Source organism: Alosa pseudoharengus, unplaced genomic scaffold (genome assembly GCF_046254945.1).
Source record: "Alosa pseudoharengus isolate Yale_2024_CS ecotype anadromous, Long Island Sound unplaced genomic scaffold, YU_APseudo_1.1 YU_APseudo_1.1_scf_6, whole genome shotgun sequence".
NCBI lineage: Eukaryota > Metazoa > Chordata > Actinopteri > Clupeiformes > Clupeidae > Alosa > Alosa pseudoharengus.
In genome coordinates this window covers 36,367,454-36,386,639 of record NW_027468848.1, presented here as the reverse complement: position 1 = coordinate 36,386,639, position 19,186 = coordinate 36,367,454, and the positions used below count along the sequence as shown (strand labels likewise).

The 19,186-nt window shown below is 41.7% G+C and overlaps 1 protein-coding gene across 1 annotated transcript; it reads left to right on the top strand.

Moving 5' to 3' along the window:
* The first annotated feature begins 8,530 nt into the window (after positions 1–8,530).
* lgi3 (leucine-rich repeat LGI family, member 3) lies at positions 8,531–17,984 on the top strand. Its single transcript, XM_076271378.1, has 9 exons — positions 8,531–8,772; positions 10,783–10,854; positions 12,690–12,761; positions 14,633–14,704; positions 14,811–14,882; positions 15,181–15,350; positions 15,819–15,983; positions 16,830–16,920; positions 17,255–17,984. Exons 1-9 carry the CDS (start codon positions 8,531–8,533, stop codon positions 17,982–17,984), a joined length of 1,686 nt encoding a protein of 561 aa, XP_076127493.1.
* Positions 17,985–19,186: the final 1,202 nt, after the last annotated feature.

Genomic DNA, 19,186 nt, shown 5'->3' with positions numbered 1-19,186 from the left:
TCCACTGTTTTGCAGAAAATAGTGCTGCCTTACACATTGTTCATTAGAAAATACTTAAGAGTAAACTGTCATATTGACAACAAGACAAAATAGTTTGACTATCTTGACCAGGCTTGGAATTTCACCATTCTGGGGGCAAGGCCACTTGGCCTTCAGTTGGGCATATTTGGTGGGGGGCACAAAGGCCACATGTCAGGGCACCAAGGCCAAAGTCAACTATACAGTAGTAGGCTATAAAAATGATCAAAGTTATTTAGCCTATTCACTGCAGTAGACCTGCATCACTGTATGAAACATTACAAAAACATGAAACATGACATAACATAGAACTGTAAATCATCTGATCATCTAATATTTACAGATATATAGGCTATATATAACATTTATTTGGCCTGTTATGAAATCATGTATTGAACAATTTAAGCACAGCTCAGCTTTAAGAAACTCAAATAGCCTAGATGCATGCTTAGCATTTTGTGATCATTAAGGCTACTTTCACAAACTCTTAGTCAGCTGTCCTCTGATTTACCAATATCTAGGCGATATTTGTAACATTTATTTTGTATTTGGCCCGTTATGAAATCATGTGAAACAATTTAAACACATTGTAAAACTTAAAGCCCAAATTTGGAGACATCCATGTATGTCGAACTTTACTGCATATTCAAAACGGGATTACTCTGGAACGGCTAACTGTACAGGGGACTGCTTTACACCTTTGTTTTCGGTAAGGTCTCCTGTTAATTCTGATATATGGTTTGTCATGTGTTAAAAGAAGGGTTCGTAAAGTATTCCACCGAGATGAATGGGTAGGGAGATCATGGGACGCAACCTTCAGTGTAGAATGTATGATTAAATTGAATTATATTATTTACTTTTCTCGCGAACAGTTCAACACAGCAATTATCGGCTAACATCGTTTAAAAGCTGAGAAAAAGCTCTTTCATGTGATACTTGTGATGTCTGTGTGATGAATAGGCTACTTGGCGGGTAGTTCAACTAAGAATGGGTGAATTTGGACGCACTTTCTTTCTTGCGCTGTCACTTTCTCCACTGCGTAAAAGACTAAATTAATTTTATTTAGCACAGGCTAAATAAAAATCGCTATTAGTAGGACGCCAAGCAGAATATTGAAAGAAGGGGGCACCAAGGCCACCGTGGCCTGTAAACCTCTGATTTTCAAAGGGGCCTCACGGCCAACGCAATGGCCGTCGTGGTGGCCGCCGTGAAATTCCTACCCTGACACATAAACAATGGCGTAAGGAATACTTCCTTTTGAGACTAAGCATTATGAGCAAGATACACACTTTTGCAGGTAAATCACTATACGATGCAGTTTGCACTATTTGTTTTGAGAAATGCACTAAAGCAACTGAGAAAAAAACTGTGGGTATACTACATGTGACAGTCTCCTCCAAAATACAAATAATGAGCTAATCCTATAGGCCTACTTTCAGCTCCCCCATTGCCTCCATAAGCTCTAGCAGAGTTGCTACAATGACACATTCTCAAAGATAGACACCAGTAGAAGGCAACAAAATCTATTCTGACCTTGAATTTGTTCCATGTGCTTTGCTGGTTGTCATCCAATGCATAGCCTGTTGTTTTAACAAACAATAGATATAGATAGATAGATATAAATAACAATAATGTCTTTAACAATAACAATCAATAATCTATCTATAAAGCAAGAAGCGTCTGTGTGTCTGTGGCACGCATATCTCGCTGACCGTTTGTCAGACTGATTACAAACTTGGCAGGTGTCTTGCTACAGGCATGAGTAAGTGCACTGCCGAATTTGACGTTGTTTGAATAAGAAATTCAAAATATATCGTTACAGTAAATAGCCTATATCGGTAAAAGAACCACGCATTGGCTTTCGCCGCTAGCCACTCCCCCTCCCACACAGCACTGTAGGTAGGACTGTAAGCTACCAGTGAGGATAGAAGCAGGGCTTTGGCAGAATTGGATCAGTGTAGGTTACACAGGTAAAAACTTAAGCGAGTGCAAGATAACTCCACGGATTTTGCAACAACACGCCAACATGCCAACACACACAGGTAGGCTATATGCAGTGGCTCTTTAAAATGACGTAAAAAATGATGTGCAATAAGCGGACACTTCGAATAGCCCAGGCTACTTTGGACTGTCTTTAGACTTTGAATAAGCACACGATAATTCAAACTGCAAGGTCCTAAATTGAAACGAGCGATAATGGTCCCGAATCAAAGAACGTCCCAGAATGCCACACATGCAAAGCATAACCAGCGACAAGCAACGAGTGGCAGACAGTGTTATGTCACTTATGAATAGCCCAGGTTACTTTGGACTGTCTTTATACTTTGAATAAACAAACGACAATTCCAACTGCAAGGTCCTAAATTGAAACGAGCGATAATGGTCCCGAATTAAAGAACGTCTCAGAATGCCACACATGCAAAGCATAACCAGCGACAAGCAACGAGTGGCAGACAGTGTGATGTCACTTATAGGCCACCAGAGACTGTTTTTGAGTCACACCGTTCCAAATTCCATAAAATGGTTTGTTTTCTCTATCATCAAGTTATTCAATAGGCTAAGCATATAGCCTTGACTCAAAACAGCTGTTAGGATTATGTCATTTTGATTTGTAAAAAATGTCACATGCAGCCTTAAATTCTGCTCACTTCACATTTATTATATTATTATATTATCTGTAGGCATATTCATTATTGAATGCTTACCTGGAATTATGTTTTTCCCTATCATCCTATTTTTAAAGCAGGCCTACCTGCAGGCATGTAATTGGGCTACAGGAATAGCATGTTTGAACAGGCACTGCACTAGTAATAATAAATAAAAATAACATTTGTCTGTCTTAAACTTAAGTTCAATTATATTACACTTTTTTGGCTGACACTTTTGTCCAAAGCAACTTTACGTATGTCAATTATTACAAGTCTCCCCAGAGCAATTCAGGGTACAGTGTCTTTCTCAAGGGCGATGGCAGCCAGGAATCAAACTCACAACATTTTTTTTTGGCTACTGCATGTTAGCCCAGCTCCAACTACACTACCACCACCCCATTATATTACAATGGTGCCAAAATAACTGATATTGTCTCAAGGTGCTTTACAAAGCCCAAAGCCTCAACAACTAGAGCAAACCCAAAGGCAATGACTGTCAGAAAAACTGACGGGAAGAACGGGAAGAACCTCGCCTCAGATCAGTTTAGGAAGATCAGGATAAGCGGAATCCATAGAATCCATAGAATTTCATGTGTATAAATGAAAGACATTCCTCAACATCCAAGTTTAACAAGGCAGACCTACTTCCAAGTAGGCTAGCCTGTAGGCCTATGGTATGGGGCCCCAGACTGCTTTCCATTTCCTACAGTTACATTACATTACAGTTACAGTTGCATTACAGTTCGGTCCTTCAGAACAGTAAGCCTAATTTTAATGCATTCTGTTGCATTCAATGAAATATGCTTAAGCATGGTTGAAGTGTATGAACGTTATTGAGTTGCACACAGTGTGGCAAATGGAGATGTTGTTGTTGTTTAATAACATAACATTACTCTAGCTGTATTCATTTAAAAGCCTACTGGAGACCATCGTTTTTTTGTGTGTGAGTTTAAAAATGGCTGACATTTACTGTCATCATGAAGCCACTGGAAATTTCTTGTCAAGACATACCTGAAGAAATCATTCTAGTATCCTTTAGAAGACATAATCTGAAAGACCTCAATCTTAAAAATAGGTTAGTTTGTCTGCATCCAGTCAGTATTCAAAAACTAAAATTTTCTGAAAAATTTAGAAATGTGTACACATATGTGTCCAAAGCCAATTATCCAGATAGCGAGAGGCAGGGCAGTATTTAGATTATATTAAGCTATGTATTTCAAATACAAAAAAAATGTATTTTATTGGATTGAAGAACAATTTGTATCAAAGTACTTTATAGGTGGATATTTTTGTAAAAAATACTGCCAAATATTTTTGGCAAAACCGATACTTTGGGTGATGTGATGACATCATAAAAAGTGCAAAACAATAAATGTAGCCTCTGGCTGGTGCTGACTTAGTAATTTGCCGACACTTGTGATCAGAATATTGAGATTCAGGAAGATGATCCAGTGCAAGACGAGTAACGTATAGGTTGCTCACACACACAATACACTCCCTCTCACAACACACTCATAAGTTTGCCTTTTTTTGGTAGAACTTTGGAACAACTTTGACTGTGATGTGTGTGTGTCCTCCAAAGCTGATAATACACAAGGCACCTTTCTGAGCAATGTTCCTTGATATTGGGCAACTTGATTTTCTTGAGAACTTCAATCATTCACATTGCTCAAAATGTTGCCCCATGTATCACCTAAAGCTTTTTCCATATTATATGTCAGTACCATGAGTTTGAAGCCGTTATTTTAGAACTGTATTGGATTGCTTTAAGCCCACATTCTATGGCTCTCAATAGGTTCGGTGTTTAGTCTGTACCACTTGACAAGTGGTCCGCTGGGGTTTAGCTAATCGGTTTTCAGGCGGTCCACTGGTGGGTTGCCAAAAACCCCACCGTTTTGTCATTTGTGATCCAAAAACTTTTATGTTTTTCCCATTTACAACAATTTAAAGGTGATAGTGGTCCAACAATGGACCACGCCACAGGCGTGAAGCCACTGGTGGTCTGATATCGAATCTGATTTTGCAATCTTAGACAAAAGAAACACTTCACTTCACTTCCACTTCATTCATTTCAAACTCTTGAAAGAAAGACATTGTACCATTTGGCCATATTTTTACATTGAAAGAATTATTGTCATGCCATCAGGTTAACCAATTGAAGATATGGATGTAATCCCTTCTGAATCCCAATTCAATTAAAGTGAGTAGGCTACTGTGCTATATTTCTGAAGTTACATGATTACTGACCATCTAAAAACCTCTCCCATTGTCTCATGTCTTCCCCCATGACTTAGGCTATCTCTTAAGGTGGCCAGGAGAAGGGAGTAATATTGCTGGCCCTATGCTGTCTAGTGTAGGCCTATTTCTTTGACAAAATATAGGACTTTTGAATCAATAGGCCTAAGGTTTCCAACGTGAACAGTGTTATTTCAGAATGAAATATAACAGTGACACTTGGCCATCACTCATCCATGTGACGAGCAAAACAGGCGGGGATGTTTCTGGACTCTGGTGCTGCTGGCGGTTGAGGTGGTCGGTCAATCACCTGCAGCCGCGGGGATTTTCCTGATAACATGAACATGGCGGCACCTGAAGGGAAGTGGGAAACATTTCACATCCTGTTGCTTCCCAGCACATAGCGCCAGAACGCGCAGCGAACGTAGCCTACTAAACTCAACCAGATGTGCAAGTGAAGGAGACAGGGCCTCTTTCACTCCGCCTGGCCTCGGCTCGTATCAATCGGGATGTGGTTTAAAAAGTGTCATTTACTTATTTCATTTCATATTTAAAAAATATCTTTAAAAAATACTTAACGACTCATGCCTGCGACGCACGTGGGCCTAGTTCAACATCTTCGACCCCCACAGGTGACTAGTAGGCCTAGGATAAAGGAAGTAGCATGAATGTTGGAAAAGATTAATTAACAAATATTTTCCGAATGACTCAAATAGGAAAGTAGGGTAGTTATAATGTGGATTCCAACTGTAAGGCAAGCCTACATCTCTCTCCTTATGAACAAATGCCCTGTATGAAAAGATTTTCCCTCTGGCAGAAAAGCAGATATTTCGAAAGCAAATGAGCCAGGTCCAAAAGCACATCTGTTAATGCTATGCCTGTGGGATAAGTGCTGAATATGCAGAAGAGTGGGCCAGTGCTTGTTGGAACACATGTCTTCTATGATTTTCACTTACTTGCTCTCATAGCTCTTGTTTCTGTCAAAAGCTTAACTGAAAGAGGCTAATAGGCTATCAGTTGTAAAATGTAGCAGGTGTCATGGAAAAACTAGTCCACTTTCGAATCCACTAGCAATTTATCACTTGACTATTACTAATTAGCACTCTGGGACAAGGCGTCCGAAGGAGACAGAACAGACAGGAGATCTCTGAAGACTGCTGAATCTTTATTCACCGTATTGCAGTGATAATCCAGTCTAAACAATGTTCAGACCAGGTGTCAAGCAATAGGGTGAGGTGAGATGTCATCAGATGGCGCCCCCTGATGAGATCTGAAATCAAAATGGCTGCGGCCTATCTTTTATACTCCTTACCCTTGAAGTGGGGCCTTCTCGCCACCCTCGAAAGACACCTGTTGGCCTGCATCCACCAAGGTTACGGATATTGGTAGGACCCCTTGTCAATTCATGCATAAAAATTATATGCAAAACTGTCTGATTCTGTTTTTTTCCAGTTTCCATTACCTCATCCTCTCGCTCTTGACCGTCTAGGCCCAGTGTCACTGTGCACTCATTCACCCCACCCTTTGACACCTGGTCTGGTCTGCTTAAGATGTGTACAGGCCTTGAAGTCTCATAATAATTGCAGTAATATCAAAGTTTATAAAAAACCATACATGCATCCTTTAAGTCATAAAAATCCACCACACAGGCCTACATTTTTCTAATATCCAAACTGTGATGTAGGCTAGTAGGCTAGTCCAGGATAAAAAGTTGTTTTCCTTTCTGACTTGTTTATTTGATGAAAAGCTCTGAAGATATATTTTTGATCAAAATACTTATTTCAAGCAAGGTGCCACACACACACACACACAGGGGGGGGGGGGGAGTAACCTTAAAAACAATGGCTATTTGTCTCTTCTAATGAAAAGCTTCCCATTTTCCACAGTCCATGCAGTAAGCACTTGTGAATTTGCACAGGCATGCGGTGTGAGTAAGTGTGAGGGGAGTGTGCCAGTGTGTAGCCTACTTGTGACAGTAGTCCCGTTGTGCTATGCGGTAAAAGCTGCCTGTGCCTGGTACAGCTGGCATGCTCCTGCTGGGCTCATGCGATCTGTATCTATCTCATTGCTGAGGAGACAGTGCCACCTATTGGTAGCACTGAGCAATGATTTTTGACACATAAAAGACACATTCACAACGACTTCATTCGACGTTATGTCGATTTGCAACAAAACTGATTTTTTGGACCTCTGTAAAATGTAAAATGTGAAAGAAAATACTGGAAATTACAAAGTCTAAATATTGTTAGGTTTTTCATAACACATACAAAATAACACAAACATATATTGCTCTGCTCATTGCTAGCCCATTCAGTCTACTTTTCTTTATTTCATTCCTTTACTTTTCTGTTTGTAAAACATGTCCTGCTGAAACAAACATTGTGCTTGAATATATTATCATTGTTATATTAAATCTGGGCCACTCATTTTAGTGTGATAAGCCCAAATGCTTTGAAGGGTTAAACTAAATAACTAAATAAATAACCTCCATTTTCATTGAGAGGGTTTTCTGTTGCCTCCTTGCTTACCTGTTCTCCTCTACATGCTGTCCTCAACATCTTTACTCTTGTCTCCACTTCCTGTTCAGGAACTCTGCCCTCTAGTGATGTTCATTCTGTGCTTTTTAGAACTGCTGTGATCTATGTTTGTAGACATTTGTAACAGTATGTATTCAGACCACTGTTTGTTTGTTAACTTGAAAAATCAATAGACAGAAGATAAAAAAAAAAGTCAGCAGAATCAACAGAAGATTTAAAAAAAAAAAAGAACTGCTGTGATCTACCCCTTCCCCCTGTGCCTCTCACAAGAAATATGTAAAATGGGAAGACTGGGGGCAGGGTCAACCTCCCCCCACACCACCACCACCACCACCACCACCCTCCTATTCATCATCCCTCCACTCTCCTCTCCGCCTGCCTGTCTCTCAGGCTGGATGGTGTTGGTCCACGCGATGGTTAATAATTCAGTGTCAGCCGTGCAGTGCACAGGTCTGCATGCAGCAAATCGCAGCCTCGCTCCTGCAGTCTGCTCTTTGACAGCAGCACCGTGAGGAGATAGAGGGAGGGAGAGAGGGGGGGGACAGAGCTAGCTCAGCGTACTGCAGAGCACACACTTTCTCACAGACAAGCTCACAGAGAAAAAGGATTACTAAAGAGGTGGGTACTGCCTGCTCCATTTTGCTGTCCTTATAGTATAGCTAGATCTCTCAGATCGCCTCTCCCTCTCATTCTCTTTCTTTACTCCACACACACACACACTCTCTCTCTCTCTCTGTATGTGTGTCTCTCTCTCTCCCTCACACACACACACACACTCTCTCTCTCTCCCCCTCACCCTCCCCAACTCTTCCAGTCATTCTCTCATCCTCACTCCTCTCACCTCATAACCTCATATCTCAGGAGTGCAGCACCCTTACCACCTCTCTCTGTCTCCCTATCCACTGCAGGATTTTTCTCTCCCATCAGTTTTAATTTTTTAAGCCCAGGACTACACCTCCAGCTTTTTCCTCATCTTCTTCCTCTTGATCTTCTCATTTCGATTTTTTTTTTTTGTCCAGCCACTTCTTGTCTGGACGCAGGCTTTAGGTGAGTGGAGAGAGAGATAGAGAGAGAAGAAGAAGTAGGGTCAGCATGCTGGAGGCCGGGCCGAGGAAGGTGCCGAGATGGCCGCAGTGGAGGCAGCTGCTCCCTGCAGCCTCCCTGTGGCTGCTGCTGCTGCTGCCGCTCCTGCTGCTTGGGCCGGCGGGCTGTGATGCCAAGCGCCCGCCCAAGATCCCCCGCTGCCCCGCTACCTGCTCCTGCACCAAGGACAGCGCTTTCTGCGTGGACACCAAGGCCATCCCCAAGAGTTTCCCCCCGGGGATCATCTCCCTGTAAGTATACACCGCACCTGCGCTAGCACCAGAGCCCTCTGAGTGCTGCTGCTGCTGCTGCTGCTCTGCTGGGAGAGCACAGGCTTTAGGCTGTGTTCACAGAACACTGGGGTGCTGAGAGCTCTTAAAGTACTTAAGAGTATTTATTCTTAGGGAGGACAGCACAGCTACTGATAAAAGACAAGATGAGATGTGTGCTGTTGTACTTACTGCACTGTGAGCTTGTGCCAACTGAAGTATTTGCTGTATGTGAAAGTACATCCCTTTGGTCACATTAAAATGTTGCTCTTGTAGTTCACATATATCAGATATGTGTGATGCAGGGAGTGAATCATGTTAATCTAACTGAAGTGTACCTAATGTAACCAGTGAAACCATAACATATCTTACTTCATTTTTTGCTTTTGATAAAGTCACTGACCCAGTAAATTCCACATTTCTGTCCATACGAGACAATATAAAGAGAGAATGGCAATGACATGTTTTGTGATGGAATAGATGTCTCCTGGATTTCTTTGTTACATAAGGCAATGATGAAGGGTTGGGACTGACGTCACGTCCTATTTGCTCTGTAAACCATGTCCAGTCTAGTGTGTTGTCTGCTGAAAAATATTGATCAGATTTTCTGCAGGAGCTGAAAAAGTGGTACTTTCAAGAATCCTTTTAGGACTCTGGACTCTGTTAATGTAATGGGCCAAACCACATCAAACAGCATGATCTCAGAACATTTTCCTGAGTTGAATAGTTTCATTCAGAGACCACCAGTGCGCCACTGTTCTCAAGAGAACAGTTCAACACTTGGTACCTTGGCTCACATGATTATGTGTTAACTTTTAAACACCGACACAATGTAGCAGTGCACTGCTTGTTACATATAATCCAGACCATACAATGCAGTAGCTCGGACACATAACAAATGAAGTGCTTGTATGGCAGGGACTGAGAAATGAATGAGAGAGCTTAAGTTAAGATATAGAGCAGACTGATATGTTTTATATATGGGAAGCCTGCACAACAGCAACAATCCCGATCACTTCTGCGCTCTCCCTTGTGTTGTGATGGACCACTCCAGTGAGCTCAGCTCTGGCTCGCTCATAAAAGATGAGAGATGGGCTTTGTGAATCCTTCTGCCGCAGACCTCTCTGTATTCTTGGAATGAAGTCAGCAAGCTGCTTTGGCTCTGGTTAAAAAGACAGAGCATCGATTGGACCTCACATGTGGGACGAGCGTCGGGACTCTGGGGAGATGTAGTTGTAGCACACAACTTCATAGGTCCTCTCCAGCCTACTAATTGGCACCAAGGGGCAGTCTGTTAAATCAGACTTTGTATGAACAGCCTATGAAGAAGATTTAAACCCTAAAATCAGAATGAATTTGAATAGTGTATTTCTAGGAACAAATGAAAAGCACTGATGCAGAGTAGAATGCACAAGTGTCTGTGTATGTATGGATTCCAGAGCTGCAGGATCAATTAGTTTAACTAAAGCATCGTAATGTGGATGGCCTCTTTTTTTGCTGTAAGAATTCTTGTGATAGGCAAGACAAAGAGTGTGTGTGTGTCCCAGTTTCTGCAGATTAAATGATCCACGAAACTGAAATAGCCAGCGGGAATCAGTGCAAGCTAGGCAGGTAATCACTTATGAGGTCACAAGCTGAATGACCCCCTATAGATGGGTCAATATATAGATATTGTGGACAAACTGTGTGCACACAGACATTTCTGTCCTGGTCTGCAGCAAATATAAGTACTGAATAACATTTTTAAATACTCTGTAATTGTATACTATGTTTTAGCTACAGCTATGCTGGTTAATCATTGTCAATGTTTGGTAGGATTATTATTATATATGTAGGGAAAATATTTGAATAGACACATTTAAGTGAGATGTTTGTGCTGGTAATGAAGTTAACAATAATGATGAAGATGAGGATGATTATGGTGGTGACAAGGATGGTGAAGATAATGGTGGTGGTGATGGTGATGATGATGGTGGACCCTCTGTTTCTCAGGACGATGGTAAATGCTGCCTTCAGTACGATTCCAGAGGGAGCATTCTCTCACTTGCACCTGCTCCAGTTCCTGTAAGTCTTCCTGACATCTCTCCTTTCTTGACTTCTGTGTGTCTCTTCCTAAATCCCCTGTCTTCCTCCAAATGCCCCCTGCAGGGTTAAATGTTCTTTCAAAAGTTATTTTGCTCCAGGGATTCCTTGAACAGGATGTTTAATCTCAATGGGTTCAATAAATGATAAATAAATAGACACCTCTGTGCCCACTTCCTGTCAGGGAGCTCTGGAGTGCCGTAGTTGGTGGTATGGTGCTATGTTACGACAACAACTCAACAACAAATAGGACAACACAACAGCAAATTTCAAATCACAACAGTAAATTAAATCAGCAAATGACGGCACAAAACACAATAGTAAATAGAGAATCACAACAGCAAATCACAAAACACAACAGCAAAAAAAAAAAAAGATTTTCAAATTGTTGATGTGTTTTGTGATTTGCCATTGGAATTCCCTATTTGCCGTTGTGATTTGAGATTAAACTTGTGATTTTTGATTTACTGTTGTGTTTTGTTAGCCTAGAAATCTAGACGCACCCTAGCGGCAGGCTAGTGTTTTGTGATTTGCCATTGTGATTTCCTATTTGTCATTGTGTTTAGCACTTCAGGGCCACTGTACTATGTGGATTTTTTTCCCAAACAATTAAAAAATACATATTTCTTCATAACCGTTGTGTTAGTAAAACAATTGAATGTCCTGTGAATTAATAACTAGAAGTAATGTGTGACTACTAGCAGTCTTTCCCATTGAAATCAATGATATAATGCTAACGTGTCTTCCCCTAAAAAGGGGCGTGAATCTGTTCAAATGCATGCTATGACGTCGCGCACGTTGTGAGAATTCTCTGTGTTGCCTAGATACCTACTAAGGTTAGCATGCAAACCAGCTAGCGTCAGCCTGACTGTCTCATAATTTCTCTGTGTACCACATGAGGCTGTATTAAATACAATGTAAGTCAATGGAGGAGTGTCATGTGGCTGCGTTCAAGACAACTTGAAGCCTACAGGACTCCACATAGCACCTTTAACCTTTAACCTTTAACCTCTGGTGCTCTGTGTACTCTGGCTCTGTATCAGTGACAGTGTCAGTGTCATGACCCAGCCAGAGTCAACGTCATCCGCCATTACGAACTCCCATCGCTCCCTCTTGGCCAAACAATGGGCTGTCTGTTTACTGTGTGTGTGTGTGTGTGTGTGTGTGTGTGTGTGTGTGTGTGTGTGCCATTGTGTTTTTTTATAGTACAGTACTTGCCTGACGCTGGTCAGCCATACTCATATCCACTTTGCTGTAGATAGTAATAAACTCATATAGCCAGATATATCCCCATGCTCCTGTGTCATACCATGCATACAACTACACCATTTACCTCAAAATTCTTGTAAAAGGTTTATATATATATATATATATATATATATAACCCTGTGAGACATTGTTTAAAGAGTTAAAACTCCTTGAACTCACACTGCACTGCATTCTTTGCAGATGTGATTTGCATAAATCTCATAAAGTGTGTTAGACCATGCGAGTGCAACACAGTGCTCACTCCTGAGGGACTGCATTGCGATTTTTTTCATAAGGAAAGAGGGAAACAGAAACTGACTTAACCGCTCCCTTTTCATTAGAAAATGAGTCCCCTTTGTAACCAGACAAGGCAATAATCGGGATTGTACATGAAAGCTAATGTACCAGTTATTGGATGGGTGATTTTCTGCACCACATATACTGTTGCTGGAAATATGAATGTGACACCTGTTTACACTCTGTACACACTGTTACCTCTCAAGAACAAGATTGACTCTCTCTTTCCCTCTCTTTCTCTCTCTTTCTCTCTATTTCCCTCATGTCTGCAGATTATTGAACTCAAACACATTTTCTTTGATTGCTGATGATGCCTTTGCTGGTCTATCACATTTGCAATATCTGTAAGTAATACATATTTCCCCTTTAGTTCCTTTTCTAAATATCTTCACTTACTAAATGCATATTAGCATAGCCAATTTTGTTTTGTGTTGGCATATGTACAAGGAATTGTTTCAAATTGACTGCTCATTCAATATCTGAGAGAAAGTAATGTCTCCATCCATGATGTTATATGCATTTCTGCTTGCATTCATAAACAAGAAGGTTGTATAGAATACTGATCAAGGGCGTGTCCAGCTTGCTGTTACATAACAGTACTCCCCCCTCTCCACGTTGGTGAGCTAAGCAATCCCAAGGTGGCCATTTTGTCCACCGGCTGAAGTATGAAGTACAGCTGATGACCTGAGTTGAGGATCACAGATCAGCAGTGGTGTGCTAAATGACTGCATTAGACCTTCAGTGGCATATCAGACCTGTTTGAGACCTGTTTGAGGCTTGGCTGGTGGTGTTTTGGTGCTTGGGGTGGCATCTTAGCTTAGCTTAGTGCGGATGGCTTGGCTTGTTGTTGCCCTGCTCTGGGATGCGGCGGTGCTGCCAGTTCTGTTTGGCGACTCCCCTCTGAGCATGCTGATGAGCTCCGCTCCCTCACATCAGCGGTGACCCGGCATTAACAACTCCCTCCAGCCACCTCCATCACCTCATACAGACAAGCCCTCCTCACAGTGGCAAGAAATTGAATGGGGAATAGGAGATTTGGTTTGATGGCCCATTGGTCATTATGGTTCTAATAGCTATGCAGAGATTGTAATGAGAGACATTACAACTTGTAAAATGTTTGTCACAAACAGTCAATCTCACCATTCCTCTCTGTAAACATGGGCATGTGTACCCCCATGTTTATAAAACTGCAACCATTGCAGCACTCTCATTATCCCTGTGCGCACAATTACCTTCTCTTCTACTCTCTCACCTCATTACAGATAATTCAATAGTTCCAAGCAGAAAGATAATCAATAGATGGCACAGGAGAGCATTGTTGTTATGTAAGTGCTGCGGGTGTTTGTGGGATTGTGGGATGTTTCCGCCTGTTTGCTTATGCCTGCACTGTCTAAGGAGATGCATAGAATCTAATCTGCCCGGCATTTTGTGCGTGCTTGGCATTTTTCATCTGCTGTGGCACCGATGCCAGCCCTCTGGCTGACAATCGTAGGCTACACCCTGCCATTGGGTATCGGCAGATTGTGTAGGGGTCACTTCACCTGCAGTGGTTGGAAATGTTTGGGGGATATGTTTCAGTAATTAACATGTCCTGACTGCACATTTTTAATAGTAATTACACATATAATACTAAATGCTGGAAATTAGTTTGGCTGCGTTGTGTAGGACTTGCGGATATTCACGTGCGTTCAGTGCTTTCCTCCTCATCTGACCTCTATCACCATCAAGGTCATAGCTGGTGTAACCCATGGGTCTGTCGCCATTAAAGCTGTTTAAGATGCAAGTGGCATCGCAGGGTGGCTCAATGGCTGCTTGTGTTCCAGTGGCAACGAGGGGAGACAGGAAAGAGCTTTTAGCGGAAATGAATGGACGGGCATTAGAGCACCCCCCCCCCCATGTTATTAAGCTGAAAGGTTTAACAAGAAAAATGTACGGCGGATTGAGAGTGCACGTGTGTGGGCCCGTCTGCCTCTGCCTGCAATCCATCTCCCTGATCTTAATTGGATCTAACAGGCCAGTGACCCCCATATCTGTTGGAGATGAGCTGGGGAATTCGGTCGTCTTTTCAGAAAGTAAAATTAAAGAGAGACCCAAGGCAGAGAGATTCAGAGGAGAATGAATGTTCTTATCGATAAAACCATGTCCTTCTAGGGTAAATTTACATTCATCTCTGCCTGACTGCTTCGACATATTTTCTTCTTTCTTTTCCCCACAGGTTCATTGAAAATAATGACATCCAGTCGCTTTCAAAGCATACATTCAGAGGACTAAAATCCCTAACGCATTTGTGCGTATATATATTTATATATTCCCTTGGATTGTATGTCCATGTTATAAAAATAATTGTGGTAATAGCAATTCAGTTCACACAATGATAACAATGTCTTTGTCAGATCTCTGTCCAATAATAATCTACAGGGTCTTCCTCGGGAACTCTTCAAGTATCTTGATATCCTCACAGACTTGTAAGTAGTCTTTGTAATCGTACAACAATAGCATCTTTGTCAAAGTGAGTCACTGAGTCTTCCACAGATCTTTTTTTCATTACAACAAATTATGGAAAAAAAACATTGCACATCATGGCTGCCATGAAATCCTTCCACTCATACGGCATACATTTTACACAACAGATTAAAAAAAAAGATTTTGGTTACAGTTAAAATCACTCCTTATAAAACAGTTGAGTGAAATGACAGAATGATTAACTGACAACTGAATGATTCATGAAGCCCCGGCCTTCCTTTCACTGCCCTTCCCTTACAGAGACCTGCGTGGTAACGCGTTCCGCTGCGACTGTAAGATCAAATGGCTGGTGGACTGGATGGAGAAAACCAACACATCTGTGCCAGCCATCTACTGTGCCAGCCCCTTTGAGTTTCAGGGCCGTCGCATCCATGACCTCACCCCACGGGACTTCAACTGCATCAGCGCAGGTCAAACTTAGTGTAGCTACATTGTGTGTTACTAACAGGGGCACTGGTAAAAATGTTGGGCCTTATGAAAGATGATATGATGATGATGATATTGGGTCTCCCCAATAATAATAATAATAAAAATGTTGGTCATTTTGATAAGGTGTGTCTCTGATTAGTAAATCCAGCGCATCGTTATTACAGCCAAATAGATAACTTAATGTTCTATTGCTTCTACTGTCTGTGGTCCAGAATGCATTAAGAACAGCATGTGCTGTTAGAAATGCTATACCACCCAATGCAATACCTGCGTTGTATGACTGAGTGAATCAGATTTAACACATCAGTTGGCAGTGCCTTTATTATTATTATATTATTATTATACCAATTATTATAATACATTATTGTTTAGTAATATATAGTAGGCTACTAAAGTATAATTGCTGGTAACACACACTTCATACTGTGTTCCTTTTTTCCATATGACAGACTTTGCTGTGTACGAGACTTTCCCCTTCCAGTCCCTGTCTGTAGAGTCATATGAGTTTGGTGGAGACCAGTATGTGGTGTTTGCTCAGCCCAACACTGGAATTTGCACAGTATTCATGTGGGATCACGTGGAGATGGTTTTCAGGAAGACACACAACATTACATGTAAGTAGATATTAGATAGATAGATACTTTATTTATTCAGAGGGTGTTACGCCCCACCCTTGGTTGGTCCCACTGGGGCAAGCAACAGCCTGCCACACGTAGATAGACAGATATAGGCTTTATTTATTCAGAGGGAAATTTAGGAGTGCAATTATCATACACACTTAGATGCAGTTAGTTTACACTTGAAGACAAAGTATGTAAGACTTTCCATTCCAGAGCATTCAACACATGACTGCCCAACACGACTTTCAATAGGAGTCTTCTTTTTGTTTTTGAACTGCGGCCTGTACTGTGTTTTGTGATTTTGTTTGTAAACACCAGGAGTCTGTGGCTCCCCAGGTCCTTGCTCTCATCTCCTCAGGGCACCCACTGAAAGTGACAGTGTGTGCAACAGACGGCATCAGCTCTGCCCTGTCTTTTATTGATGTAGTTGCTCTTAAACTAATGGATGTAGCCTGACTGTAGCGGACTGAGTGACTGAAAGCAGTGGCTGGTCTCTGTGGGAGGGCTAAACGAAGAGCACAGAGAGGAGAGAGGAGACATCTTACTCAACCATACAGAGCTGCTACATCACTTCCCTTATACCACAGGAGAGACTGAGTAGCATAATGTATCTCTCTGAAAAGAGATCGTTGCACGACTACCTCCTCTTAGTGAGGAGGCTATTTTAGGAGGGCGACAGATAGCGGTACAGATTCTTTTGGTAGGATTTACCTCTCAGTTTAATCAATAATTGATATCATCACAAAGCGCTGCAGTTTCTCAGTATGTGTTTTCTTTCCTGATTACTCTGGGTAGATTTGCCATGTGAATATTGCAGCATGTTGTTTTTATGTGTCCCAGCTCGGTCAGCGGTCTACTGCAAGCCTGTGGTTATCAACAACACACTCTACATGGTGGTAGCCCAGCTTTTTGGAGGATCCCACATATACAAGTGAGGTGTTTTTTTATTGGCCTACTTGTCTTTGAGAACACCATTCTCCTATTCTGTCACAGTTTTACAGTGAAACGAGCTGTCATGCAACTGCAGATCCTCACACCCATCTTACAATGTTAAACAAATGAAAGAAAGTGGAACAAAAATTCCATTATGCAGGATCGAGATATTATGACCCTCTACTTTACAAAAATATGCCATGATTAAACATTAACATGACAACAACAGATTCACTGTAGGTCTACAAAAAGTTTTTGCTAAATGAATTAACAGCACTTTAATATAATATTGTAGATTATTGTTTTTTCTTTTTGCACCATTTTGTTTGCAGATGGGAGGAAGGCCCTCTAAGATTTGTGAAGATCCAAGATATTGACACAACCCGTGTGCGTAAGCCTAACTTTGTGGAGACCTTCCAGATAGAGGGGGATTGGTACTTCGCTGTGGTGGACAGCTCCAAGGCAGGCTCGACCAGCATCTACCGCTGGAACAGCAACGGCTTTTACTCCCATCAGTCCTTGCACCCGTGGCACCGTGACACCCACGTGGAGTTCCTGGAGGTGGAGGGCAAGCCGCGGCTCATCCTCTCTAGCGCCTCGCAGCCCCCGGTGGTCTATCAGTGGAATCGCAGCCAGCGCCAGTTCGCCTTCTACTCGCAGATCGCCGACACGGCCGACGTGCAGATGGTCAAGCACTTCTGGATACGCAAGGTGCTCTACCTGTGCCTCACGCGCTTCATCGGAGACTCCAAGATCCTGCGCTGGGAGGGCCAGCGCTTCGTGGAGATCCAGACGCTGCCGTCGCGTGGCTCCATGGCAGTCTACCCGTTCAGCGTGGGTTTGAGGCAGTACCTCCTGCTGGGCAGCGACTACTCCTTCTCTCGGGTGTACCTGTGGGACGACCTCACTCAGCGTTACCAACCCTTCCAGGAGCTCAACTTGCTCGCCCCTCGGGCCTTCAGCCTCATCAATGTGGACAACAAGGACATCCTACTGGCCGCTAGCTTCAAGGGAAAGACCCTGGCTTACCAACACCTAGTGGTGGACCTGAGTGCAAAATAATAGGTTGCTTTAAATTAGCTGCTGCTTGTGTATAAGCAAAACTTCAAGAATGGCAGAGTTTTTTTTTTAAATGTGGATTCCCAAAGATACCAGAATAGGCAAGTTTACACATAACATGGGTCTTTATTTCATAATGTGTAATTTTTAGTCGTAGGTAAATGATAGCGATGAATGAAGGCCACAAACATTGACAACTTAAAAATAATCTGTCCTCCAAAATGTAACAATCTAAACCTGATATTGAAACCTCTAAAGTTCATGTTTCTATGAGTGGTAGGAAAATATACGTAGGCCTATAGAGGATATTCTCTTGTTCCTCCACACTTTGATCAGCTGTATAATGTTGTGGTGAGCAAAGATTATAAATATAGCTTTGATCTATGGTTTTCATCTAAATGAAATGGTCCAATTTGGGCATTTTGCTTTGCATTTTTGAAAGATACCATTTAATACATTTCACCTAAGTATAGGCTTCTGTATGTTTGGAAGTACATCTGTCATGATTTTCAACCGAACTTTGAAAACTAACATTTTAATAGATGACATTTTAACAGTGACTAATTAAAAATGCACCTGAATGTCCTGCTCAGGTGTGTAGGAACAAAGTTAGAGGTGTACCTTAAAGATTTGTAGTCCTTCAGACTGCCCAAGCTCACAAACATGTAACATGGTAATATGGTTACCTTCACACAATGCTGTATAATTACTTAACATAAGTTTGAAAGTCTGAAAGCAACGTCAGTGTCAGGAATTCCTCTATTTGGGGGATAAAGGACACATTGGAATGCTCATTGTTTTCTGTTGTGGCTCTTGCCAACTATTTATACTTATTTTAAAAGCATGTAGCTAGATGCAGTGCTATCATGGTGACATGACTGTTACAGGAGATACAGTGAGGTCATTTTTACTAACATTCATTTACCAAGTGCTCAAATGACCAAATATATAAGGGTCTAGTTTGGATTATGCCTAACATGTAATGAACATATTTCATCAATATACTGTGATCTGCATGCATGGCTTAAATGATATGTGCTGTCAGAATACAATTTTGAAAGACCCATTTGATCTGAAGGAAATTACTTTATTGTACCATTACACATTTCTTTGGTTTCCACACTTACACAAAATAAGTAACAAGCAATATGTCTTTAAAAGTCTAAAGACAAATGTGTATTATTTGTTTTGCTCTTTGTTCTTTG

Excerpts from the sequence above, each read along its gene's own strand:
- lgi3 (XM_076271378.1), top strand. The coding sequence starts at position 8,531 with ATGCTGGAGGCCGGGCCGAGGAAGGTGCCGAGATGGCCGCAGTGGAGG. Across the intron at positions 14,705-14,810 it reads CTAAAATCCCTAACGCATTT|ATCTCTGTCCAATAATAATC; the intron begins GTGCGTATATAT and ends TGTCTTTGTCAG. Across the intron at positions 15,351-15,818 it reads CTTCAACTGCATCAGCGCAG|ACTTTGCTGTGTACGAGACT; the intron begins GTCAAACTTAGT and ends TCCATATGACAG.